Source organism: Lissotriton helveticus, chromosome 4_1, assembly GCF_964261635.1.
Source record: "Lissotriton helveticus chromosome 4_1, aLisHel1.1, whole genome shotgun sequence".
In the NCBI taxonomy this organism is placed as follows: domain Eukaryota; kingdom Metazoa; phylum Chordata; class Amphibia; order Caudata; family Salamandridae; genus Lissotriton; species Lissotriton helveticus.
The window spans coordinates 2008124537-2008151956 of record NC_136063.1 but is presented as its reverse complement, the minus strand read 5'-3'; the positions used below and the strand labels follow the sequence as shown (position 1 = coordinate 2008151956).

Below are 27420 nucleotides of genomic sequence, written 5' to 3'. Positions count from 1 at the left end.
TGCATCCTATGTTTTATTTGAGTGTGGAATGGTCCTCTTCCCTGCTTCCACAAAAACTCGGTCAGTAGGCGTCTGCAACAATGGTGTTTGAGGGACAATCCACTTACAGCAGCAACCACAAATACATTCTTGTTGGTGTTTTTCCTCTCTGTGTCCTCCTAAACCATGTCATTCGTGGACAGGAAATTTCTCTCAGGCAGTGGGAGTAAATTCCTACTGCAAGGGAGGGTAGTACGTCGAACATTGTGTGTAAAAATATTATATGAAATATATATCACGTGCTAAGCAATGCTTACAAAATTATCATCCGTTGGGTGTAGATTTTCTATGAACTCCTACCAACTCCTGATTTCAATTAACTACCCTAAGATAATATGTTTGTAAAAAATATTTACTATTTAAATTAGGATAAAGTCCAACTTTGATCAGCCCCGGCCGGTGGTGGGAATACCTGCGGGCGGTGACGAGTAAGTTGACATATATATAAATAAAACGAATTTCGTTGCATGCACTGCATCGCCAAATGCGATGCAGTGCGCGCAACAAATTTCGTTTTATTTAAATATATGTTTACTTACCTTTTAAACTCCATAATCCATACATTACTACCCCTCACCTTGCCCCTCCCCTTCCCCACGTCACCGCCCGCAGGTATTTCCACCACCGGCCGGGGCTGTTAAAAGGTAAGTAAACATATAAATAAATAAAACGAAATTCGTTGCATGCACTGCATCGCATTTGGCGTGTGCAAAATTCAAATCATTTAGATTTGCGTAATTACTACACATTATAATGAAAAATGTCAAATAACTATATTTCAGAGCAGAATTCGTCCTATTATCCATGTTGTACCCATGCACTCATTGTTAGATATTGGGTGGTTGGCTGACTGGGGTATGAGCCCTTGTCAAGCAGCAACCACAAGCCTTGTCAAGGTCTAAGAGGCAGTCAAACCCTAAATTAACCCATGCTCACCCTATGGTAGCTTGGCATAGTGCAGTCAGGTTTAACTTACAGGTTGTGTGTAAAGTATTTGTGCAACACTTCGAACAGTAAATCAGTGACAACACCACACAGAAAGATTCCACATCAAGTTAGAAAATAACTTTGATTGTAATATTTAAAATAATACCAAAACAACATAAAACCAATAAGTAGGACCAGAAATATTGATTTCTAAAGTTTATCGTGAAAAATAATGCCAAAAATCACAACGAGCTATTGGGGATATCTGGTTGTGCTTGACTGGGACAAAGTCACAAGTTCAGGCCGACGGTGATGGAACATGGCCCAGCTACAGGTACCCAGTTAGGATGGCTGAACAAAGTACTTTAAATCCTGGTTGCAGAGCGTTGCGTGGATCCGCCTCGAAGATGAGTCCCACAGCATGGGCAATGTGTTGGTTCCAAGATGCAATGAGGCTGGGGTGCAATGTTGTGTCGATAAGGCAGATCCTGTCGATGGGGCTTGCAATGCGAAGTGCGGTGTCAAGGATTTGAGGCGCAACAGAGGCGATGCTTTGAATCCAATAAGTGGTGATGCTGCGATGCGGAGTGTCAGCATCACTGTTGAGGTTGCTGTCGATGAGAGATGCAAGGATCTTATGCTGTGTAAAGCATCACGCCGCAGCAGATTCGAAGGAGAGGCAACAGTCCCAAGATGCGGGAGGTGGTGCAGATGCAAGTCTTTTGCAATGGGTGCAATCTGTGTGGCAGCGGCTATGCGTCCGGGGTGCTTGGGAATGCTCCGCTCAGCAGAGAAGATGCATTGGTTCTTCTCGGGAATATGTCACTCAGCGGAGACGATACGTAGGTTTCGCTGCCAAGCACCTTAAGTCTACTTCCATGGGTCCATGACTGGGGTGGCAAAACTTGACCAAATCGACACACAGACGGCAGAGTCCAGATGCAGGGGTTGGAAGTCCGTTATGTCCCCGAGGCTTCAGATCAGGAGTCCTGCCATCTAGCCCTTGTAGTCACTCTGGGTTTTGGAGTCCAGTTTTTCTCATCCATGCAAAAGGGCAGCAGGTAGCAGATCAGTACAGTTAAGCAGAAGTCCAGCAGAGTGCAGTCCAGCAGAGAGGCAGTCCTTCAGCAGCACAGCACTCATTTTTCCTGAAAGAGTATCCATGGGTCCAGAAGTGTATTGAAGTGGTGGTGTATGAGGTCATGTACTTATACCCAGCGGTGCCTTTGATGTGAGGGAGACTTCAACTACATGCATTTAAAGTACACAGACGTCATCCCTTACTGCCCTGGCTCCAGACTCACTGCAGCCCTTTGTGTGTGGACAGGAAAAAGCCTATTCTGGTGTAAATGAGGCTGTGCCGGCTCCTACCTCCCATCCTACAAGGATGGCCCATCAAGTCAAACCTAAGCTCACATAGTGTGTGGCTGTCTAGGAGGAAAACACAAAGCCCAACTGCCAACTACACCCAGTCATGTGACCAGAGACAGGCTACAGGAACCAAATGGCTAAAGCAAGAAAATGTCAACTTTCTAAAAGTGGCATTTTCATAATTGTCATTTAAAATCCGACTCTGCCATAAGTTGGTATTTTGAAATTGAATTCCAGGAACTCCAAGCGTGAACAGTTATATCTTTACATTTGGAAATTACACCTATAAAATGTTATGAGGTAATTCCAATGTTATCCTAGGGGAGATATAATCCTTGATGTAGTGAAAAATGAACGTAAGTGTTATTTCCAGTACCTGGACATGCACAACTTAAAAGTGCAAGTCCTGCCTTATAAATACATTGCACACTGCCCTCTGGGTTGTCTAGGGCCTACCTTAGCGGTGACATATGACTAAAAAAGGAAGGTTTGGGCCTGGCAGAAGGATTATACCACACACAAGGGAGGCTCTGCTATGGCAGGCCATAGACATGGCTAGTGGGCTACGTGAGTGGGTGGCACAATCAGTGCTGCAGACCCACTTGTTGCATTTAATTCAAGGGCCCTGGGCACACGGACTGTACTTTACTAGGAACTTATAAGTAAATTATATATGCCAATTGATTAAGAGCCAATTTGATTATGTTTTAGGTAGAGAGCTCATGCACTTTACCACTGATTAGCAGTGGCAAGGGGCTCAGAGTCCTAAGACCAGCAAAGAAAAATTCAGCAAAAAGTAGGAGGAGGAAGGCAAAATGTTTAGGGGTGACCTTGTAGAGAGGGCCATTTCCAACATTCATACAAAATGTAGTTTAAATGATTAATTTCTTGAATTCTGCATACCCAAACATAACACAAAATTATGAAAACTATGCAAGTTTGCCCCAATTTACCCGGCCCTAAGTCACCATATGTGAACTATTTACCACCTGATATAACAAGCTGCTATGGTGCAAGAGAATACTAAAGCAATATAATTAGATGCTGAAAATGTATTTGATGTTTGATTAGCCCAAATTATTCTGAACCCTCACAAGAGAAGCCTTTAAAAATAAATGTATATACAAATCCAATGTAATCCTTTAGTGGCAGTGACCTGGAGCACACTTAAGTAATTAAGTATCCACATACGTACTCAACAAGGATACCTCCATAACCCCTCCTCTTGCTACTGGCTATTGAAGCTTTAGAATTAAATATTCATCAATCTGAACAAGTGTTTTCCATAAAATCTCGGGCTAAATCAGTTTCTTTACATGGACAATATCCTGCAGGTGCCATCAGAAACCCGGAGAATCAATGACAGAGGTATTAAAAATAATATTGAGATTTGGCTGTATTTCAGATTATAAAATAAATTAGACCAAAAAGTGAAGAGTCACCTTTGAATTTGTACAGTCTGTCATCTCCTGTTCAAAACAAACCTAATGCATGATCTCAGAATGCGGTCAGGTATCTTTGTATCTGTATTCATAAAGACTTAAAGATAATAATCCTTAAAAATTTCAATAATTTACCAGACACGGCTACAACATACTTCACATGTTAGTTTTATCTCCAGTTAATCTTCTAGGATAGAGTACAGGCATCTTTGTGGATGATCAAGGATTAGATATTGGGATCTCAACTACCAGGAAATATTTAAGATTCAAACTGCCACTACCTCTGGAAGTCTGATGCTTTCACACATGCTTGAATTCTTTAAAGCCTCACACGTTTAGCACATATCGTTTCCTCGGAACTAGAAAGACTAGACTGGATCCATATGGAGAAATATTTGAAGTAATATACACAAGTTCCTGAGAAAATATATAGTATTGCAACAGCCTTAAGGGACACACTGAACCCACTACTAAAGGAACCAGGTAAAATATAGGCCGCCACTCATAAGCTATTGAACATCAATGGCCTCCTTCATCAAAAGGCACCAATCTAGAATAATACTACATCTTTGATTGGAGGCCGCATGCTATGCTGGAAGGAATAGTTGGCCAAAGGTTTTTTATAAGGCAACTAGGTCGCATACTGGAGGAAGACAAGGTGAAATCTTTCAAAACACTATAAACTGGGATCTATATTTTTCTTCAGTTATGTACCCCTGAAGCAACACATGATCAAAAATATATGCTGTGAAAAAACTGCTTTTACTCAAAACTATGTTTAAGACCCAATACATTCCTAGATATACGAATCCACAAATATCTCCAAAGATGGAGTGACTTCAAAGGAGTCATCTCTGGTCTTCATGCCACATTGATAGAAGAATTAACCTCTTTGCTATTATGACATACTCTAAAAGATAGATGGCAAACAAATCACAAGAATATTTTGATGAGGACGTTTCCTTGATATTGGAAACCCATGACAGTGGCTTATGGGATGCTTGACTAAAATATAGTGTCATCAAGCTGCTACACAATTGGCATTGGTCACTCACCAGAAAAAATGCCACTGTAACTCACACATCAGGCTGTCAAACAAGTGCAAAACCTTGGAGATATATGATGCATTTCATGTGTTCTGGAAAGAAAATTCAGCTATTTTGGCAAGGACTAGCTAATACAATGAACATCAGTAGATCAGTATCCATAAACTTTCTCCGGCATCAATCCTACTCCATAATACTTCTGAGATGGCAGGTATGACCTGTCACTTAAAAAGAAGAATTGACACAACCTTAACTATATCTAATATGTGTATTTTGATACAAGAATCACAACTCAAGAACACTGTATAAAAGAAATGGTATCGGGGCAAACCATGAATGGTTTATCCATTTGCTGCTGAATCAATCCCACATTTTTAATTCTGTTTGAATTGCATTCATTCTTCCTCACAGAGGACTATGTCTCTTTCAGCACTGGACTCAAATCTGTGTTTCTTTTTTTGGTCTTCTACGTATGTAAATATCAGACATGTGCAGGTTTTCTATTGGTTTGAGCAGGGTTTAATACTCACCAAATCTGGGAATATTTGATGGGGGAAATGTAATTGTCTGTTCAGCTTGCAGAAGAACCTGATAATGTCAGAAATGTCTAAATGCTACAGACAAAGTGGTATCCGGGGTAATGTGATGTGCATGAATCGCAAGATGTTTTATTACCCAGAATCCTCTCCATATAAAAAAAGCATACCTTCTTTGCTCCTCTCTCATAGTATGTTCCAGATCTTTGATGCAAGTAGCACAAACCATTCCATCCAATGTTTACACACTTCTCCTGATAAAAAGGGTACCCCTCCATGTGTAGAAGGGTAAATTATATTGGTCAGAAGTAGGGCAAAATTGGGACTATATTAAAACCACATTGACCATATGTTGGCACAAAAACCCTGATTTGGACAATTCCTGTTATTAAAGGACCAGCCACACAAGTAAGGGACTGTTTAATTGGTAGAAGTGTGTGAACGCTGGGTGGGAGGTATGTTGTTCCCCACAAATTCCAGAACATTGTGGAACATCTGCTCCTTTAAATGTTTTGATATTGTCGGCCAGTATGGGTAAGTGGTGGCCTTGATGCAAGCCACACTGCCCAAAATTCCTCCAGATGCCTAGTGTTCATAAATGTCTGTGTTTGGTAGCTTTATCTGAGTGCTGGTTGACCCCAGGCCCAAATACTGCAGCTACTCACATTCCAAAATTCAGCCTAATTCTTTGGCTGAATGCAGGATGGTAGGACATTTTCTATTACCTACTGAATTTATCAAATGTTTTGCTTCAAAAAATACTTTTTTGTAAAAGCCTCCTCAGAATGACCAGACATTATGATTATAAATTAGAATGTGGTGTGGTACAAATGTCCTCTAATGCTAAACCCAGATTCTTGGGTACATTTCAGTAATATATAGCTTTCATTCATTCCCAATTTGCATGCATTAGATTTTTTGTTATCAAGTGATGCATGTTTGGAACACAGTGAGAAAACATTCTAAGCTATAGCTTGATTGCTGCTTTGAGAAACATGGATTGTTTAACAAACTAAAAAAAACTATGCATATCTACTACAGGAAGAGTTTCTTTAGATGTAACTGTATACCTTTCAAGGATCTGATTTAATTGCAAACATTTACAAGTGAATCCTTGTGACCCAGTATAATATTTTTCTTCAGTTATGTACCCCTGCATGGTGCAAGAAAATGTTTGGATTTTGTTATTAGTCTACGGAGATATCTAAACATTTGACTGACTCCTCTATGGTAAACAAATAAACACATTTAAGCCTCAGCATGAGCCCTCTGAAGTTTGAATTTTCTTCAAGCCTATACAAAAATCCAAACAGTGTCTGGCTCCTTGCTAGGATACAGGTTTGTGTTTCTATGCCCTAGAAGGGATCCAGAGGCTGTTGGGACTTTTCGTAGCCTAAGGAAATCCAAACAGCTTCTACGTTCCTGTCAAAGCACTGGCCGGTTTGAATGTGCCCCAGAAAGGAGCCATATAAGATGTGGATTTGTTTTAGGGTAAGGAATATAAAGACAACATCTAACTCTTTGCTGGGGCATGGGCATGTGTCAGTTCTCCTGCAGGGAGCCAGAAGCTGTTTGGATTTTTATGTAGCACAAGAAAAAAATGTAACTACATCTGCTCCCCTGCTGAGGAGCATCTTAATTACTATGAACCTCATTCCCATTCATCTATTCTTCTTCATAATGCCTCTTCAACGTTATAAAAATCAATACTGGCCTTGACTCTAACCTAGTCTGAATTGACAATCCCTCATAATTTGTTAGAGTCTTGTAGGGCCTCAGCAGTGAGGTGAAGTTTGAGTCCTATGGCACATAATGGCAGGCAACAGGTTTAACTTTTCTGAACACGTGGCCTGGGTCACTAGCTTTTCTCTCACTTTCCCAACACTGGTGCTCCATTCTAAATGACTTTTTGTTTTTTCTTACCGTTTTATAACTTAGGAAGGAATCAATCAATCAATCAATCAGAGTGCTTGTAAAGTGCGCTACTTACCCGTGAGTATCTCAAGGCGCTGAGGGGAGGGGGGGTGCTGCTACTGCTCGAAGAGCCAGGTCTTGAGGAGTCTTCTGAACACGAGTAGGTCTTTGGTCTGCCATAGGTGGGTAGGGAGGGTGTTCCAGGTCTTGGTGGTGAGTTAGAAGAAGGATCTGCCATCCGAGGGCGTTTGTTGGATGCGGGGGACACCGGCGGGGGTGAGGCTGGCGGAGCAGAGCTGGCAGGTCGGGGTGTGGAGGTTTAGTCTGCTGTTCAGGTAGGCTGGTCCGGCGTTGAGGAGTGCTTTGTGTGCGTGGGTGAGGAGCTTGCATGTGATCCTCTTGTCTATGGGGAGCCAGTGTAGGTCTCTCAGGAGGGGGTGATGTGGCTGCGGCGGGGGGCATTGACGATCAGTCGGGAGGAGGCGTTTTGGATGCGTTGTAGTCGTCGTAGGTGTTTGGCTGGGATTCCTGCATAGAGCGCGTTGCTGTAGTCCAGTCTGCTGCTGACGAGGGCCTGTGTCACCATATGTTTCAGTCGGGATCCACTTGTAAATCCTGCAGAGCATGCGGAGGGTGTTGTAGCAGGAGGAGGAGACGGTGTTGATCTGTTTAGACATGGAGAAGGAGGAGTTGAGGATGAATCCAAGGTTGCGTGCATGGTCGGTGGGTGTCGGTGCTGTTCCCAGTGTGGTAGGCCACCAGGAGTCGTCCCAGGCTGAGGGGGTGGGTACGAGGATGAGGACCTCCGTTTTGTCCGAGTTCAGCTTCAGCCGGCTGCTCCTCATCCAGTCGGCGACGGCCTTCATTCCCTCGTGGAAATTGGTTTTGGTGGTGTGTGGGTCCTTGATGAGGCAGTGGATGAGCTTGGTGTCGTCGGCGTAGGAGATGATGTTGAGGTTGTTATGACGGGCCACTTGTGCGAGGACATGTAGACGTTGAACAGTGTCGGGCTGAGGGATGAGCCCTGGGGGAAGCCGCAGATAATGTCGGTGGCTTCCGATCAGAAGGGTGGGAGGCGGACGCTCTGGGTTCTGCTGGAGAGGAAGGACATGGTCCAGTCAAGGGCCTTCTCTTGGATTCCGGCTTCTAGGAGGCGTGTTTTTAGGGTCCGATGGCAGACCGTGTCGAAGGCGGCCGACAGGTCCAAGAGGATGAGGGCTGATGTTTCTGAAGGCTATTCCTTATTTTATTGTATTGTTGAATCCATGTACCAAGTGTGTAGGGCACAGCTGGACTAAATTTAGTTTTCTTTAACACTTTGAAGCACATGTCTACGAGAATGGAGGGGGAGGTGGTCAGATCCTGTATGTTGGCCATTAAGGCTCAGCCAGAGAACCATTGTCTCCACATCTGGGCCAATTTGCAGCAAGTGTAATGCTGGTAGTCAGAGCGCTGTGAGGTAGATTCTTTAAAACCCTAAACACTTGCTGCTATTGTTAAATGCAAGAAATAGGGGGGGGCAAGCAGTAGTCCCTAGGAGACCACAGGAAAGGTCAAGACTACCAGAATCTCTTCTGCTGTCTATAAGGGAAGAGAAGAAGAGCAGAAGCAAGTGTGACTGCGTATGCTGCTTGGGATTGAGAAGTGGTGCAAGGAGCTCACTGTGGCTAGAAATACTGTGCACGCTGCTTCCAATGGATTTTGGTAGGAGTGGGAGAAAGGACACACAACTATTCTGTCGTTGGCTACTACAAAGGTATGAAGGAGTGTTTGGGAGGATTATAGTACTTTTTCCCCGGAATTTGTACGCTTTTTAGTAGAACTCTTTAATCAAATCAAAAACTATTTATTTCAGTAAATTACCATAAAAGAAACAAAGATTCTCAATAGGCTTCATGCATATCAATATAAAATCCGACAATGCATATACTTAATTTGAACAGCACAATTAAAAGATGGCGATTTGTTAGAAATATAATAAAAAACAGTAAAATGGTTAAAAGCTACAGGAACTGTACAAATCATAGTTTACATCGCAGATTCTGACCAACAAGAAGAGTTAATGTGCAAATGTGGCAAAGACCTGTTTCTAACGCGTGAATGCATGAAATGCTAATGGTTATGTTCACCATTCGTCACAGCAAAGACAGTAAGACAGCAATTTGGGTTTGCTTGTGAACAGAAATAAAAGGCACTTTGCATTTTTAGAATTAATACACATCATGGCAATGACGCTTATTGAGGCAGGTGGCTATGTAAGCAACTCTCAAGGGTCAGCCGGGAGGCTGTCAACGCTCTCCTTCTGATCGCCCATGAGCGGCCAAGAACGTTCGCAGTAGCGCACGCACATAAAGGTCTTGCATCAGATTTCAGTATGCGCAGGGCCACTCTGTGATCTCAGGTGCCAAGTTGCCTACAAACAGGAGACAGCCATTTGCTCCTGGGTTTTGCGTAGGCTATGCAGGCAAAAGTATTTAATTAATTTTTTGTGAGTATTTTAATTCCCCCTGCTTTTTACAAAGCTGTAATGGTTATTCTTACAAAAAAAGATAACCCACCAAATATATATGCTGAAAAGTTTGCTGAACTCTGATTACGAACTGATTGCATAAATTCTGTTGGCACGCATGACTCCCTCTGCTCGAACAATTGTTCATAAGAATCAAAATGGGTTCCCACTATTAAGATCAATTGTTGCGAATACAATTGTTTGGTTGCGGCAAATGACTTATTTTCCGCGAATAAAGTAAAAGTGGTCATAGTGATAGATGCCGAAAAGGCCTTTGCCCTAGTTTATTGAATGGCCTTATTATCCATTCTAGCAAAATATAAATTTCCCATGCAACATTTTATGATGCTTCAACATTTCTACAAAGTTGCAGTAGGTAAAATTGTTAGCAATTCATGGGAGATAGGATCAGGAGTGTCCCAGGACACCTATATTATTTAAAATTCTCGCCTGACCCTTGGCATTGAGAATACACAATGATCTGTCAATTCTACCACCTTTAAGTGAGATGCCCAAACTTAAATTGTTTAAAGACAATATTATTCTTTATTTGAAAGTGGAGAAAGATAATGTTCAAGAGACCCTGGAGAGACTAAAAGAGGTTTACTGTGGGAGTGGTTATAACATTAATCATTCAAGGTCAGAGATTGTATTATTTAATAATGATGAGCGTGATCTTCCAGAACTTTTAAGACAGCGATTTTCCGCCACCACCCAAATTGATATCTAGTGATATTTATTACATCAAATGATTTAGCTCAATATCATTTGAATTATATTGCTATGCTTAAAGTGGTTTGGAACTTACTCAACAGATGGCCTTCTCTACTGCTATCAATAAGTCATTGAATCTGCCTCACTAAAATACTTAAATTTCCATTTTATCAGTATTTTTTATTTTTGTTTGCCTATGTTCAAATTAAGATTAATTGCATTTATTTTCAAGAAATTGATACATTCATTAACAAATTTATTTGCAATAATAAGCATCCACTAGGACAATGTTCAATAGTTAAATTAGATAAGGCGCTGGGGGTTTAATTCTTCCACATCTCAGACTTTATTACCATGCAACTCTTATACACACAAATAGCCTCAGCATCTGTTAGCAAAGAAGTGGAGTTCTATAACGTGTTTCTTATTAAAATAATCAGAGAATCAGAAATTGATCTTCCTGTCTTTCTGAAATCACCAAATTGTCCAACAAAACCAAGATACAACGATCTGCATGCTATATCTGTACAGATTAAGCAGCTATTTAAAGAATTAAGTATTTCTAGTTGACATTTGTTTATGTTGCTAATAGCTGTACTTGGGCTTTGATATGTCTAATCATATAATAAAGCAGTCTAATGAAATTGGGCTTAATCAAGTAGGGGACTTTGTTTCAAATCAACTGTGGAAAGTTTGGCCGGGTATAGACCAGATCATTGATGATTAGTTTTGCTCAGATAAGCAGCTTTTTAAAAAAAACATTATGGTATAATGAATGAGTTCGCCTATATGATTTTTAAGTTATTGTTTAAGAACACATTTCTAGGGGTTGGGAATTGATATAAGGTTTTTCATCAAAATTCACTGATGATCCCCAATTTGTAGGATAAAATCATAAAAGGTAGAAATTGCAGTACAACACCAGGAGTATGGCAGGAAACTATGGGTTACCTATCATATTGTCAAAGGATGTCTTGTCTTTCAAGATGGATAGTATATTAAACTACTAGTGTTCTGCATAGGATATATCCTTCCATGTAAGAACAATGCCTAAGATGTCATAGTAATGCTTTGGGAGATTAGCTGCATGATTTCTTTACCTAAACTGCATTGATTGACTTTTGCCATACTATCTTTCATTGTCTGAATCATATGCTTTGTACAAATATCCAGCCTAGTGCATGTCTAACACTGTTCAAATATTTTAGGACTGTGAGAAACCTTCAAAAATCTGTACCATATTGTATTGTTATTGGAATATCTGTCAATTATTCTCTCATTGTGCAACGCTGGAAGTCAAAATATATACCCACTGTAAAGATGTGGTATACAAAAATAAGTGGTGTAAGATTGTTTGGATATCTGTATGCTTTAACAAATAAGTACTTCTCTGTATTTCATGTGGTTCAACATGTTTTTCATCAAGATTTTGGGTAATAACATCAAGAGATGTTATAGATAATTCAGAGTGGAATGATTTTCTGATTTTTGAGCTATGTTTTATCATTTGCTTCCTACATAGGTTTCCCTTAATGTGTGTTGTTTTTATTTTGTAATGAATTTACTGTTTTACAACACTTTATCTTTGTACTTTAGCAGTTACGTTGCTATTGATTCTATTGCATTTAATTAATGCTTTTATGTTTGATGAAATATTTTATCATTGTGATGCTGCTCAATAAAAAAATGTGTGCACCAGAACATGACCCAATGCTGTTTGTGATGAAAATATAGTGGAAGAAATGTATGTGGTTGTACCTATCCTGACACAGCCCAATATTCTTCTGGCTGTATGAACTGTCATAATTGTTACCCACCTTGAGACAATAGAGTTCAAAACTCCAGCAATTACTCTTATTGGTTCACTGCCTTTCTTTAAAACGTAGTTCACATCTATGGCACACACATCCTGTGCTAGAATGTATTGTACTAGGAAACTAGGCACCATTTTCATTCCAGCTTCATATCAATGTCCATATGAAACTATTCACCAAAATTTGGGACGTTGCTACTCAGAGATGACATTATTGTGATGCATTGTCAGTGGATGCATAAACATGGATGATCAATGCAACCAGTTGAACAGAGGCTCAAATAACTAGGGACATTGAGTAATCTGGAAGTGCAGTGGGTAGTATCCACTGAGGGTTATGAATTATTAACTGCTCACTAAGTGAAACATACCCTCTACCTGGTTGCTATCCGCTCACCCCCTACACTGACATTTGGAACTAGAGTCACCGAAAGGAACAATGCAGGCAGAATGCAGGATATACATTTGAGCCATCAACACATATATTATGAATGACTCAAAACACTATTGGAAACATTAAAGCCAGGTCTCAGTCACATGTTAAGACAACTATACAGCAGGGCAAATTACCAATTATGGCAAGTGTACTACTACAACAAAGCTTACAACCTCATTTTGAAAAAAATACAAAATGGACAATCACAGGTGGTGAATATAATTTTTGGGAAATTAAACAGTGTGGAATCCTATTTTTCCAGGTAATAGACTTAGAATTGTGGGAAAAATATAAATTGAAAAAGATTCAATACCTGAGCTGGGATTTATTTCTAGATCAAGGCCCTGATTCACAAAGAAGCCATGCACTCAGGGTGGAGCTCCACAGCCATGGCGGGATCTCCGCAATAGGAAGCTGCAGTATGGAGATCAAGTCATGAGTATGAAGATCCTACTACAATGGCATAGCTTCCACCCCAAGTGCGGAGACTGTTTTGGAAACAGGGCCCTAGTGTATAGGAAGTCGATTCCTTACATTTCCTAATATTTTAGGAATTACAACAACAATTGTTTATTTATTTTTGTTAACCGTAAATGGGCTTTAGAGACTTAAAGCATCACAGTTGGCGGATGTCTTTTTCCAAGTCTATGCAACCCAGACAAGGGAAGTTAACTGGGAAAAAAGAAGAATAAGGTAAATTAAAGAGAAATAAAACAAACAAATGGAGATATGAAGTAAGTAGAAGGGAATTGATTGGGTTAGAAAAATGGAAGGCAACAAAAGAGGGGAGCTGGCAAAGAGAGAAGGAGGAGATCTGAAATTGTAGATAAGAGGTCCCGGGGATAAGATAAAATATTCATAAGAATATTCTCCTTTGTTATTGGATTATTGTAAGGCACTGTCTCCTAACACATTTCCTTGCAAGGATACTACTTTCCAACCACTTCTTTTTGACTTATCTCCATGAATATGCCGTGAAATGTAGTTTTAATATTGACCAAGTATCTCTGCTCATCTTTTACTGAAACCTCCAACATAATCAGCATTTCTCAACCTACAATTAGCTCCAGTTATGATACTAGATCAAACGATGATATTATTATTTTATCACCTACATTTGATTTGCATCAAGTTAACTTTTATTAATACATATTTTGTTTATCACCTATGTACTACAATTAATGTATCCATTAGTACATTGGATCATTGTCCAAGATATTCTATACCACTGAGTTGAGAATAGGCTTTGTGGTTCTTTGAGTCATTATCACTTTGTCATTTCTCAAATACCAGGAAAACATAAGGGCTGCACAGCATATAGAATGGAAGCTGGCAGTTGGGCAGACATTGTGGGTTATTTCCTTTTAATAGTAACATATTTCAGACCAACATGTTATTCCTAGGTGCAATCAAGGAAAAACATATCTCTCTGGAAAACAAGGTACATTTTAGAGCAGCCCTCAATTTGTACCTGCTAGGAAGACCTTCCCAACCAATTAATGAAATAATCGTTAATTTGTAAAAGCCACAAAGTTGTACAGTTTGTATCTCAACCTGCACCAATGCCTATTTTATTTTGTCACCCTAATGAGGAAAAAACTCCTGGTGACTGGAAGCAATTCATGTATTCCACTAATAATGTTTTTTGTTTTCTCAGTGAGATGACCTAAATGTGATAGGTATGTTCAGACCAAGCCCTGTGCTCTCTGTGCCATATTAATGAATCTCAATAATGAGTTAACTACAAGTCCGGGGTTGCTCTTCGTACTGTTAAGAGGAGACTTTCTTTGGAAGTTCTAATTCAACTGTCCCGACAAGGACAGGACCAAGCATGATATGCATAAGATCGGTCCCTGAGACATAGCAAATGGCAGGGGTTATTTCAAACATTCCATCCACCAAATATTTGGTGTTCCCGAAAGGTGCAAGCATCTATCATGGAAGGTGGTTATCAAGATCAACATGAAGGTCCTCCACCAGGCCAATGGAGTAAATTACTCTGTCACCCTGATTGAGATGCCACCCATCAAAGTTTGAAGTGTCCTGTCAAGACGGTTTCTGTGTATGCATTATAACTTTGCTAAGGCTCCTTAAACATGATTGGGCCATATCACAAAGTTACAATTTCTTTTTATTTCCCCCCAAAAATCCCAAAGTGGGATTTTCTTTATGAAAATTAAAAAACAATGCCCCCACTCACCATGGGAGCTTCTTCCCTTCCCATGGTGAGTAGGGCACTGAGCACTTTTCAGTGCCCCTTACTTCACGGTTTTTCCTGGTAGTGATGGCACTGAAAACAGCTATATGTCCATCCATCTAAATTAGGTGCATATACATATAGCCAAATCTCTGTTGACCCTTACTCCATTGGGTCGTCGGAGAAGTTTGATCACAGTGGATATTGAGTAGTATCTGCCGCCATCAAACTATGGTATACCCGAATCAAAAGTGGGATGAGGGATTAGACCATCATGGTGGCGGGGAGGGATCTCTGTCGCAGCTGCAATGAAGTTCCCGCTCCGTCAACATTTAAATTGGCCCCTTTTACCTTCTGCACTTAAATGTTATTGATTCATTTACCAGCTCATCACGTATGTCTTATAAAATAGAAGACTTCAACTCAGGTGAGGGCGAAAGGCATACCTGCATATAAAGTACATCAATTATAAAACAAATATGAATAATATTGAACAGATACATACCTTGCAAGGAATGGCAAACTTAGTTTGTTCTGCCTTTCCAGGGGTGTGAATAGCAGTAAGGGGAGGCGGCCAGGAGTGAGTCATCTCCTAAAAGGCAGTGGAAAATAAACAGAGTCCAGATTACTATGCACCTACACATATAAAAGTAGCATATCAAGCTGTATCTGTCTATCAAATTGAGTACAGTTTGCCAGCAGGCATACCAGAAAGATGACTACGATGAAAACTTAGTAAACCTCAACTCATCATGCACCAGACCGGATTCCAGCAGACCTACCTAATTTATCATCAATGTGCTCTGGCAATACAGCGAAAGGGTACGTAATTTATAATAGCAGATCTTCCAGGAAATTAAAATGTCATCATGTCTGAGGGAAAGTATTCAGAAATGTTGTTGATTCATAATCTAATTTATTTATTTATTTATTTATAGGCTTAAATAGCGCTGGACTCGACTCCCGAAGGAGGATCTCTGATTGGTACACTGTCTGAGGGTAAAGGGCAGTTTGTTCCAAAGGGTGGGACCCAGAAATGAAAGAGCTCTTCCGCCCAGTCTCGACCTTCTTATAGAAGGAACCTGAAGTAGATATTGATTGCTGGAGCGGAGAGTGCGTACTGGGTTGTAAGGAACAAATTTCTCAGCCAAGTACAAAGGACAAGAGCCATAAATACTCTTGTGGATTATAAAACAGGTTTTAAATTTTACCCGTTCACGAATCGGCAGCCAGTGCAACTTATCCAAAAGAGGGCAGGAGGGAGTTCTAGGAGGGGCATTGAGAACTAATCTTGCAGCGGTGTTCTGAACCACCTGAAGCCTACTTAGCGAGTTGTGGGTAGCTGATATCAATAATGAATAGGTGAATAGGTCCATCACAAGCACAAAGAAATGATTGTTTGATTTAAGAATGAAGAATCTTCTTCTTTCAAAAAAGTCATCCCTGACCTTTGCAATAACTTTGAGATACATCACAACTTATGTATATCATTTCGTGGTATAACTCACCTTGAAAAGTATCCAATAAATCAGTGACTCTACTTACTGACAAAGATGTCTGACCCCTTCCAAAAGCACACTTAGACAATACAAACTGCAAATTAACCCATTGTGGTGAAAAATCTGCAAATTGTGGGCACAACACAATTCTGTGAAGTCACAACCAACATTATCAGCTTGGGATTCCCAAACCTAAAGCCTAAATTTGAAATATGAAAACAAATTAAAAAAATACATAAATTAAAAAAATTTAAGCAAATGGTAGAATACACCAAAGTGCTGTTTTTCAGAAATCCCACCCAGACCCCGACCCTCCTGAATCATGGGCAGTCTTATTTCTACCAAAAAGAGTTACTTAATAACAATGTGCAGATTTAACATTGGTTAACATTGTTAATGAGGCAGACATAGCACTGCTAATGTAAATATAAACTGAAAACATATTTCAGATGTTAACACGATCAGTTTGCTTTAAATTCAAACACCTGCGCACACAAAAAATTCACACCAGAAGTTTATTTTCCAACACACAATCTGTGTAAAATTAAGCAAGCACAATAGCACCACGCACAAAAAAATGTTTTGGGAAATTTCACATGTGCAACTCACCTGTATTTATCAAAATCTTAATTTAAAGAAAACTATTATCTGCAGTATAGATTTGCTAGTTAATAAAAGTGGCAACATATGTTAAATTAATGTACTGTCATGTTTCTTATTTACTCACACACATCTACAGGTCCTATCCGCACAGGAACAGAGTAAAGACTAAAATATCATTTGCATCTAACCGAAATATATGTGCTACAATAAGATCGCTCTGGGCGTGGTGCTGTAACACCACATTTAAAGTTTCAAATTTACAACTCTGCTGCGGTTTCACTTTTAATAACCACAGGAACGATGTCTGTTAGAAATGAATGAAAAAATACTCAGTGACTGATATGCACCGCTTTACGAAAGATGCAATCAATCAATTCACGAATTAATCGAAGATAAAACACAGACGGGTACGACAAATATTTACATTTGAATCTGTTGTGAAGAAGCCCCTTTATATTTTTCTGTAGGAGGCCACCGGTCAACTTGGACGTATATTCACATGTTTCGAATGCATGACTTCCTGTGCGGTTATGTTTTCTGCATGTGTGTCTCTTGTAGTCACTGTTTCTTGAACTGAGCACAACGACGTCCATGTTCACAAAAGCAAGAGTCAGTCGATTGTTTGCACACGCCCTATTTACACATTTTCTAGAGGAATTAGTTTTGTATGGTGGATATTTTCTTTGGCTCATGTCTGGCTGCTTGTTTTTCACGTTAAGCACATATAACATGAAGATTTCTTTCCAGTACGACACACTGACTAGGAATAAATCAAACGGTCAAAATGAGCGCTTCCGCTTGCAGTGTGGTAACTTCCTACCAAGTACAACCGAGAGCTTGCTTAATCTCAGCTGCACGTTTGGTTAAACATTGTTCGCCTGTTCCATCAGAATGTTCTTAGCTGTTAGTGACTTACTTTGTAGCCCAGGTAAAACAGAATGCAAAATTAAATTACATTTTTTCAAATTGTAATTAATGGTAGAACTGCCTTGGGTAGATATCCCAACCTCTCGCCGTCACAAACTGGCTTCTGAGAATGTGGTTTTAACTGAAACGCTTCAAACATACACACTCCTTTTCTACTCAGCTTAGAACACCTACACCTGACGTACAACCTGCAGTGCATGTATTTTAGGTAGGGGTATGTGTGTGTGTGTGAGTGTCAGAGAGTGGTTATGAGTGACCTTAGCTAACATGTTTTTTTGTGAATGCTATTTGTCTTAAGTGATTTTCTTTCTCTGTTATTGCACAAGAGACAGTATGGGCCTGATTAAGCCAACAGAACCTGGTGTACCATCTGTAAGGATGATAGAGTACTTAATGTCCACCACCATGATGGATGGTAGTCTTATTCGGAGATGACTGCCGACCCAGCGGTCAGCTCTGTACATTGATAGGAACCGCTGCTCCTTTCAAGGTAAAAAAAATATTGGTGGATGGAAGACATTGGTATTGATGGCCATCCACCAAACTTTTAGCATTTTTGTTTTTCAAAACCAAACTCCAAAAGTGGAAGTGTTATTGAGAAATAAAAAAGCACTAATGACCCCCCCTCCCAACACCACAGTGATGGACAGAAATAAACCACATCATACTGTCCACTTTAAATACAGCAGGCAGTGTGATGACTTCATTCTGATGGCGTCTACTGTGCAGGGCTATCAGTGGTAGCTTTTTGTCAAGATTGCCAACAGGGACTCAATCGATGGAAATTTATTGGTTTTCCGAACCCTAAATAGGGCAGACAGACTGTCAGTTTGGCAGATAGGGTACTTTATTGTATTTGTGACAGTTACTCTGTCTGCTCCAAACTCTAAATCACCCCCAAAGCCTTTAGACTGTATCCGTTACTTCAGTGTGGGTACATTTGTTTGATGTAGGTGTATGTCTATAAGGTAGTAAATACATTTTTGTGCTTTATTTACAGTCTGGTAGATGGGATACTCTGTCACAAATTAGGCAGAAATCCTGTCCATCAATATGCAGGTACACCATAGCCTAATGCACTTGTAATACTGCAAATGGGATCTCTGACAAGTTTTGGCAGAATATCCTATTTGCAATACTCTAAATAAGGCCTTATGTTTTGAATTTGTATACCTTAGTTACCCAGTATCTCTCACATAAAACCCAGCTCCACAGTCTGGTTCTCAATGATAAAACAGAAGGCCCCAGTAGCGTGACATTAGTTACTTATTCTTGCAATAGGTTTATCCTATGCAGTGCTTATTCTATCCCATTGTTTGGGTGCTGGACTCAGGCATCTTTTAATGAGTACTAACACTTATTTCTGTTGAAATCACAGAGAAACCTATTAGTGAATAAGCACATAACTCTGTGGTGAATAAACACATAACACCACACTGTGATGTTGTTATGCTCCTTCCGGTGTACTGTCGCTCTGATGACCTTCTGCTTCTCCTCTCAATGTATCTCCTCAGCAAGCCCTTTAAGCGCACCTGTGCCTTAAGTGGGGTCAGCAGTGGCACATTCCAAAGAGATCATCCTATTCCAATATGTTTTAGGCTTAATATTTTACAAATGATGCACTGTAGGTTGCATCAGATAAAATAGTCCTTGTTTTTCAATGGTGTAGGAGGTAGGAGTTTGTATGACTGATGAAAAGCCTTTATATTTTCTGTGGTTTTGCAAGTTTTTGGGTTGTCTAAGGGTTTCACAGATAAGGTGTTCCATAGTATTATCCTTATTATGTTTAACTACTTGGTGTGCAATGAAAGGTTCAGAGAGAGTTTAATATATATACCATAGTGAGGTCTGCTATAGTGCTATTGCCTCTCAAAAGTGAGCTGACAGAGATGACTGCTTCCTGTGCTGGGACAGCGACCACAAGTGTGATCTGCCTGCCATATGGGAGCCCGATTTACAAGGTGGGATTCATAAATACTGGGGATATACTCAGACTGATCTACTCCAGCATTCAAAATAGGTTTTAGGGGGGAGTCACATTACTTTTTGAGGATTACAGGAATACTCCTTCAAATTTACTGCAGTACTAGGTTTAAAGGACTACTCTGACTGGGAACATTTAATAATGTAGACTGCATGTATTTGTGTAGAGAATGCCCTATTGAGGTTGAAAGAAACAATAAATGGATTTATGTGGAAAGGAAATGGATGGGAGAGGCATGTTTGTGGCGAAAGGATGGGGTAGGGGAACGTGGATATTGAGCGAACAGGTTTAGGGTTGCTTTAGGAGATAGGAGGGTAAAATATTCATAAAGTGTTGTTTGAGGAGATGTAGATCAAGAACGTGCCAGAACTAGAAGAGAACAGGATGGCTAAGCAAGCAAATACCTACTTTCTAAAAGTGGTATTTCAAACTACAGAACATAAAAATCATCTTTATTAAAAGATTTATGTTTACACTCTGAGTCCAGGCATACTAAACTCAATTTCCCCATCTTGTTCCAATGGGAATTTATGCTTATAAGATGTTATAAGTAAAACTCCCATTCTATCCTATGGGACAGGTAGCTTTGCAGTGGTGAAAAACGAAATACACTGTAATTCACCAACAGGACATGGCACACACATCAGTACATGTCCTACTATTAACATACACAGCACCCTGTCCACAAGGGTACCTTGGGCCTACCTTATGGGTGACTTACATTTAAGAAAACAGGAGATTAGGGCCTGGCAAGTGGCTGCACTTGCCAGGTCGGCATGGCAGTTCTAAACTACATGCAGATACTGCAGTGGCATGCCTGAGACCTCTTTTCAGGGCTGCTTGGGTGGGTGACACATTCAGTGTTGCAGGCCCACTAGCAACATTTGATTTACAGGCCTTGGCACTCTTAGTGCACTTTACTAGGGACATACTAGTAAACCAAATATGCCAATATGCCAATCATGGAAACACAAATCCATAACACAGTTTACATGAGGAGCATTTGCACTTTAACACTGAACAGCACGGAGAAAGTGCGCAGATACATAAAACAGACTAAAAACTAGAAGGCCAAAAGCAAAAAGCAAGTGGAAACACACCAAAAGATGCCAGGTCTAACAATACTGAAAAGTGAGTTTCACCTAATTGGTGTTTTTTATTGTGCAGTGAGGCCATTGTAAGTTGGCACACAAATAACACCAGTAGGGACAAAGTATCATATAATATGTGGACTGCAGTATATATTTACATCACACACATATACAACAAAAATATATTGCTACCAGAAGCACCACTGTGCATTGACGTGGCTCCAGTTTAAAAGTAATGCTGTGACAAATGAGAAAGAAATGTGCCTTATCCATGTTGGAAAACCTATATATTCATACGTTACCACTACAGTGTGTCTTATAAACTCAAAGGTCAGGGTGTTTACCATTTTTAAAAAGTGCCACACTTCATATTAGGAATTGTGTGCCCGCACATTGAAGACATGCCCAACAAGCTGTCTTCCCTGTGTCGGTTAAGCTAGAGTTTCGATTACAGTCTTAGCTGTGATTAAATTAGTGATTCACATGTCTGTTTGGGAAATATTATAAACTTTATGCAATGATATTTCCCCGTAGTTTACAAAATAATGACAAAATAGATTTGGTATAACTTTAGTGGAAACATAACTTTATAAAACTAATCTTTATGAGGTCTGAAACAAAACCGGTTTCAAATCAGTTTTGCCTCTCAGCCCCATCCCAGATCTCTAAAACATATTCATGCCTTAGAGTTAACAACAATGCTCCCAGCAGACACTGGCTTGACCTCTTGGCCCAGGAAGCTAGGGTATTAGCAAACCAATAGGTATTTGCCATCTTGGAGAATAGAAGAAGAGTTAGCAGAATAAAGGCAATCTTCACACCTACTCTTTTGATTTTGAGATGACAAACGGGACTGACAGAGTTGGTCTCGTTCACTTCCAGGGCTTTGATAGACATTTAGGCTTCAAAAATAGCAGCAGCAAGAACCAGTTTCTGACTCTGCCAGAAGGTAGGATATCCCATTTGAATAGGGGTGTCTAAGTGAGAGCCATATACTCTCACGATTGAAGATGAAGTAAGATAATTTGGTTTTAGTGCTTCTGAAAAATTGTAGTTAGTAAAGCAAATATTAATTGCTACAAAGTCAGGAAGCAAAGAGTGTGAGAATAAATAAGTGGAGCTTATGAAATGTGTCCCATAACAGGCTAGTACACAGGATATGACTGGCACCTCACCAGCACCTCCTCAGAAGAATCCTGGTCCTGGAAAGAAAGGGCTGAAAGAGTGATGCTGGCACCCAAACACTGGAACTATGGGTCTACCTTGATCTACTGGAAATTGAGAGCTCCAGAAAAGTCATGAAGTTTGATGGTAAAACTGTGATTAGGATGACCCACTGGTGAATCTGACACCTGCCCCAATGTGTGTATGCCTACCTTCTAAATTAGTTTGGAAATACTATTGTGCTGTTGGCCTGACTTTAAAATTGTTGATACAAATTGAACATAACTCAGAATAATATGGGGAATTGCTTGCTGCTTGTGTCATAACTTTTAGAGGTTGAGCAATGTTTCACTGAGATGTGTGCTGGGACCTAATGAGGGTGTGTTTATTAAGCGTGTAACGTTACCCCTTTCCAAATTAATTCTCCACTTTTTGACAGTTTGTAGTTATATATTATGCACTAGTAAGAACCATTTAAGTGTGTAAAAAGTGCTTACATTTATTTTGTTTCTACAGGTATGGGCTTGTGTTTAATGGATTTTTTTCTGTGCCCCAAGCACAAAGTTGTTTAGAATTGGCACTTAATATGTTGCTATATTTGTAAGGCTTTAGAATGTTGATGTATAGGTTTCTATGTTACTTTGGCCTTGTTCTGATTATAAATTGGCCTTTCGATGATTATAAATAGTTTTTTTTTTATGTAGGCTTTATGTTACCATTACCCACTACTCTGTTGTATAGACCCACTGAGAGCAGAAGCTATATGTTTTCAATTTCCATGTAGCTGGGCATGTGAATGGAGGCCTACCAGCTCCATTTGTATGTCTATGTTTGGAAGGTCCACATCATCTTTTTTAACTTTGCCATATCATGATTTCTACGACATTGTTACAAAATGTATTTTATTAGGTTTTGTCACCACCAGCCTATTTGTCACAGTGGACCCAATTGACTAAACTATCTGTGCACAACAATTGTAATCTGCAGCCAAAAGTGACAGATTTATTGGTGTTATGCTCACACATAGAAAACAACTTAAGGTGATGAGCGAAATGCTTCAAAAAGTCTAGGCATACACTCAGGCTGCATTCCAGACCATTCATTTTACCCACTGTACCAATCCGTATGGGGAGCAATCATATACAAATCTGACTTTTCCTGCTACAAGAGGAATAGTTTGTCTTGTTGAGATTCATTAGTGAGCCTAAATACACTGAATTCTGTCCAGGCCTAGTTCCTGAGGACCTGACCTGGCTGTTCAATCTAGACTACACTATTGATTCAGGAGTCCAATTGTTATCTTATCTTACACAGAAAAACATTAATTATCAGACCTGCTATTGCTAAGAGAGAACATTGTTGCAAAAACTGAGTCTCGATCTCAGCTCTACAAGGCTTACTTTCCTACCCAAGGGTGACACGATTGAACTTAGTTCATACAACACTTGAATGTGAAAGACAGGATTCTGCAGCCTCACAGAACTCCACCCAATACATAATTGAAGTGGCATCAATGCTTTTGGGTTACTAACAGTCCTTAAACAGGGATCCAGGGGCACCGTGGTAATCAGCAACACACCTTTTTTGTTCTCTTGAATCAGATACGAAGAAGATGAGCTAAGAAAAAGACCCTTTAACAAAAAAGAGCACTTATTTCAAAAGGTGCACACTGTTGCTCAAACACATCTCAAATAACCACAGTATTCAACTAAAATACATTGGCCTCCTACTCCCTTCAATGCTCTGGTCTTCCTCACAGGCACACTGGCCTTGGCAATCAGACATGCACAAGTGCTCCAGGCTCCAGGGGCAGGTGGTCTTGGATTCTCTAGGTGATGTCCCCTTACCCAACTGGGAGACTGGCATGCCTTGGCCACCAGTCCTGGTCACAGGTAGAAGTCTTGCAGAGCTTCTCCTCCTCACACAGATCATCTAGATGCATGACAGTTAACAATTTTGGGAGACTCTAGCTCCCTGTCTTATGGTTTCGAGACACCAAATGTGAGTCTGGTCTTTGAAATGTATGTTGGGGGTCTGCTTACTTTTAGAGTGCCCTCTCCTCTGACATGCCCTTTCTTCACAAATCAGCCTGCCACAGCAGAAGTAACTCCAAATCTGATAGCCGCACAACACAGGCCATTGTGACTGAATTGCGGGTCACATCTGGATGTCAGCCTCAGTAACATGTGTATCAAAAAGATACCCCAGGGCCACAGCCATACCTTTCATGATTCTTTTATCATCCCCATCTCCTTCCTGAGAGGCCCCCAGGTCCCTTTCTAGTGACCTCTCTCCTAATCAAAGAACACTCTTTGAAGAGAACCAAAGAGCCTAGCTCCCCATTTCACCATTGTGTCATCCCTATAGTATACCATTCACAGGCACACATACATCCAGCACATGTATAACACAGTGCACAGCACTACACATCAGCCCAATGTAGGCTAAGTGTGAGTTAAGCGCAAAGTTGCAGAATATTAAACAAGTGAGCCTGTAGGCCTCACTCTAGTGTCACAGGTAAAAAGGCCTATTCACTCCTACTGATCACTTCATGGTATGCCACCACCTTTATTGTGCTGCTTAACTCCTGGCAAAGGCAGTAACCTTTCACCACTATAAGGGTAGCACTTTGGGTGTCCCTACCGGTCCAAAGAGGCATAAATCCTTGAGACAGGCCTATGTCATGGGATATATGATGATACCACGCATACTTTTAGCACGCAGACCATTACCACGCAATTTTTACAACGCAGGACCCTTTACCACGAATACCTTTACAACGCAATACACTACAACGCAGGTACTATTACAACGCATACCATTACAACGTAAGTATAGGTAAGTATATAATATGTTAAAATAATGTAATTATTATTAATATTTTTTTTTAATTATTAATTTATTATTTTAATATTAAATATTTTAATTAATTATATTAGTTTTTATTTATTAATTTGTAAATATATATGTTAAAAATACCCCTGTACTTCAAAACCCAAACCCAACCCTGAAACTTAAAAATACCCCTGTACCCCAAAACCCAAACCCAACCCTGAAACCTAAAAATACCCCTTTACCCCAAAACCCAAACCCAACCCTGAAACCTAAAAATACCCCTGTACCCCAAAACCCAAACCCAGCCCTGAAACCTAAAAATACCCCTGTACCCCAAAACCCAAACCCAGCCCTGAAACCTAAAAATATCCCTGTACCCCAAAACCCAAACCCATCCCTGAAACCTAAAAATACCCCTGTACCCCAAAACCCAAACCCAGCCCTGAAACCTAAAAATATCCCTGTACCCCAAAACCCAAACCCAGCCCTGAAACCTAAAAATATCCCTGTACCCCAAAACCCAAACCCAACCCTGAAACCTAAAAATACCCCTGTACCCCAAAACCCAAACCCAAACCTGAAACCTAAAAATACCCCTGTACCCCAAAACTCAAACCCAACCCTGAAACCTAAAAATACCCCTGTACCCCAAAACCCAAACCCATCCCTGAAACCTAAAAATACCCCTGTACCCCAAAACCCAAACCCAACCCTGAAACCTAAAAATACCCCTGTACCCCAAAACCCAAACCCATCCCTGAAACCTAAAAATACCCCTGTACCCAAAAACCCAAACCCATCCCTGAAACCTAAAAATACCCCTGTACCCCAAAACCCAAACCCAATACCCCTAATAAATGTTTTTAAAAAAAGATAAACTTACCTATACTTACGTTGTAACGGTATACGTTGTAATAGTATCTGCGTTGTAGTGTAATGCGTTGTAAAGGTATTCGTGGTAAAAGTTCTTGCGTTGTAAAAGATGCGTGGTTATGGTATTACGTTGTAATAAATGCGTGGTAACAGTTGTATACCATGTCATGGCACACAAACATGATCCAGGTTCTGACATGACAACAAAAATCAACACAAGGGAGCTAGACACCATTGCAGCTAGGGCGCTCGGGGCAGCGGTGCGTGACCATCACCATGAGAGGGACTTCTCCGTCTCAATGCTGCATCGTTGCTTCATGCATAAAGTGATTTTATACACTATTGTGAAAGGTTTGTAGTACACACTTTAGGCATGATATGAAAACCCAGCACTTGTTGACAACTGCAAACAACACCCTTCCATATCCATGTATTGCATGCAATAATGCATGTATTGGAAGATTGGGCCCTACCTAATTCGTGCCCTGAGGCCTTGTCAAGAGGTACCAGAAGTGCTAGAGAAAAGCTACAGTGGAATGCATTCAACATTTGGGTAATGAGAAATCTTCTGAAAATGCTCTCTAAGACACTCATTAATGCTTTATTAAGGGCACACACTGCCCTTTATCCTAAAGCACAGTGGCATAATTAAAAATATATTGCAAAAAGAAGCAAAAAAACAACATTTGTTACTGCTGACTTAAGCACGTGATTTACTTCTGACCACTGGCATGCTGCCTGTGCACAGAAAGTACTGCAGCTTGTTTCCGAAGCTGGGTCACAGGTTCAGCACATTTTTATCTGGAGGTATTTGACATTTCTTGGAAGACGAGCAAGCCAAACAACCACATGCAGTTGTTTAAAATGAAATTCAGTGGCAGTTAGTCTACCAACAAGGCTTTGATTTATTTTCAACTTGTTTATAGTATAATTGCAAAAATATGTTAACTGATGTAGCAGATATGTTGATTGCTATGGTAAATGGTTTGTATTCATCACATAAAATAGAAGTTAAGGAACAAGCAACATGTTTGCTTGTCTGGAGCACTGTGGCCAGGGCAACTAAAAACATATGCATTGTATTCTTCATAAAATGTCCAAAATGTCATTGTTAATAAAACAAATGTGTTTCATGCATTTTACCCGACATACTCACATTTCTCACTATTTTATTTTGGCCATTGGACACTCATGAGCCTAAATGTGGAGCAACAAGTGGTCTCAGACCTTATGAAACTCTAAAGAGCTAAAAGAAAACATGAACATGACATTTTATTCTAACTCCCTTCAGCTACTCTACATCCCAATAACTAGATACCTAAGTACTTGCCTGGAATCAGGAGTTCTCCTTCATTCCTCTCCGGTGGGTTTTAATCCAGCTACACTACCAAGTCAGTTCACCTGCCACACCTAGACAACCTGAAATGGGAGATGGAGACGGTTGCTGGTGGGGTCAGACCACTGATTTATCTTTATTATTTGAATAATGTGAAAGTGTGG

At 40.2% G+C, this 27420-nt stretch overlaps 1 protein-coding gene across 1 annotated transcript in view; it reads right to left on the bottom strand.

Annotated features, from left to right (window-relative positions):
• Positions 1–27420, bottom strand: part of AFF2 (ALF transcription elongation factor 2) — a 971857-nt gene that overhangs the window by 429265 nt on the left and 515172 nt on the right. The window contains exon 5 of the mRNA XM_078688633.1: positions 15450–15536. Within this exon, the coding sequence (XP_078544759.1) occupies positions 15450–15536 (87 nt within the window). The remainder of the gene's footprint in view (positions 1–15449; positions 15537–27420) is intronic.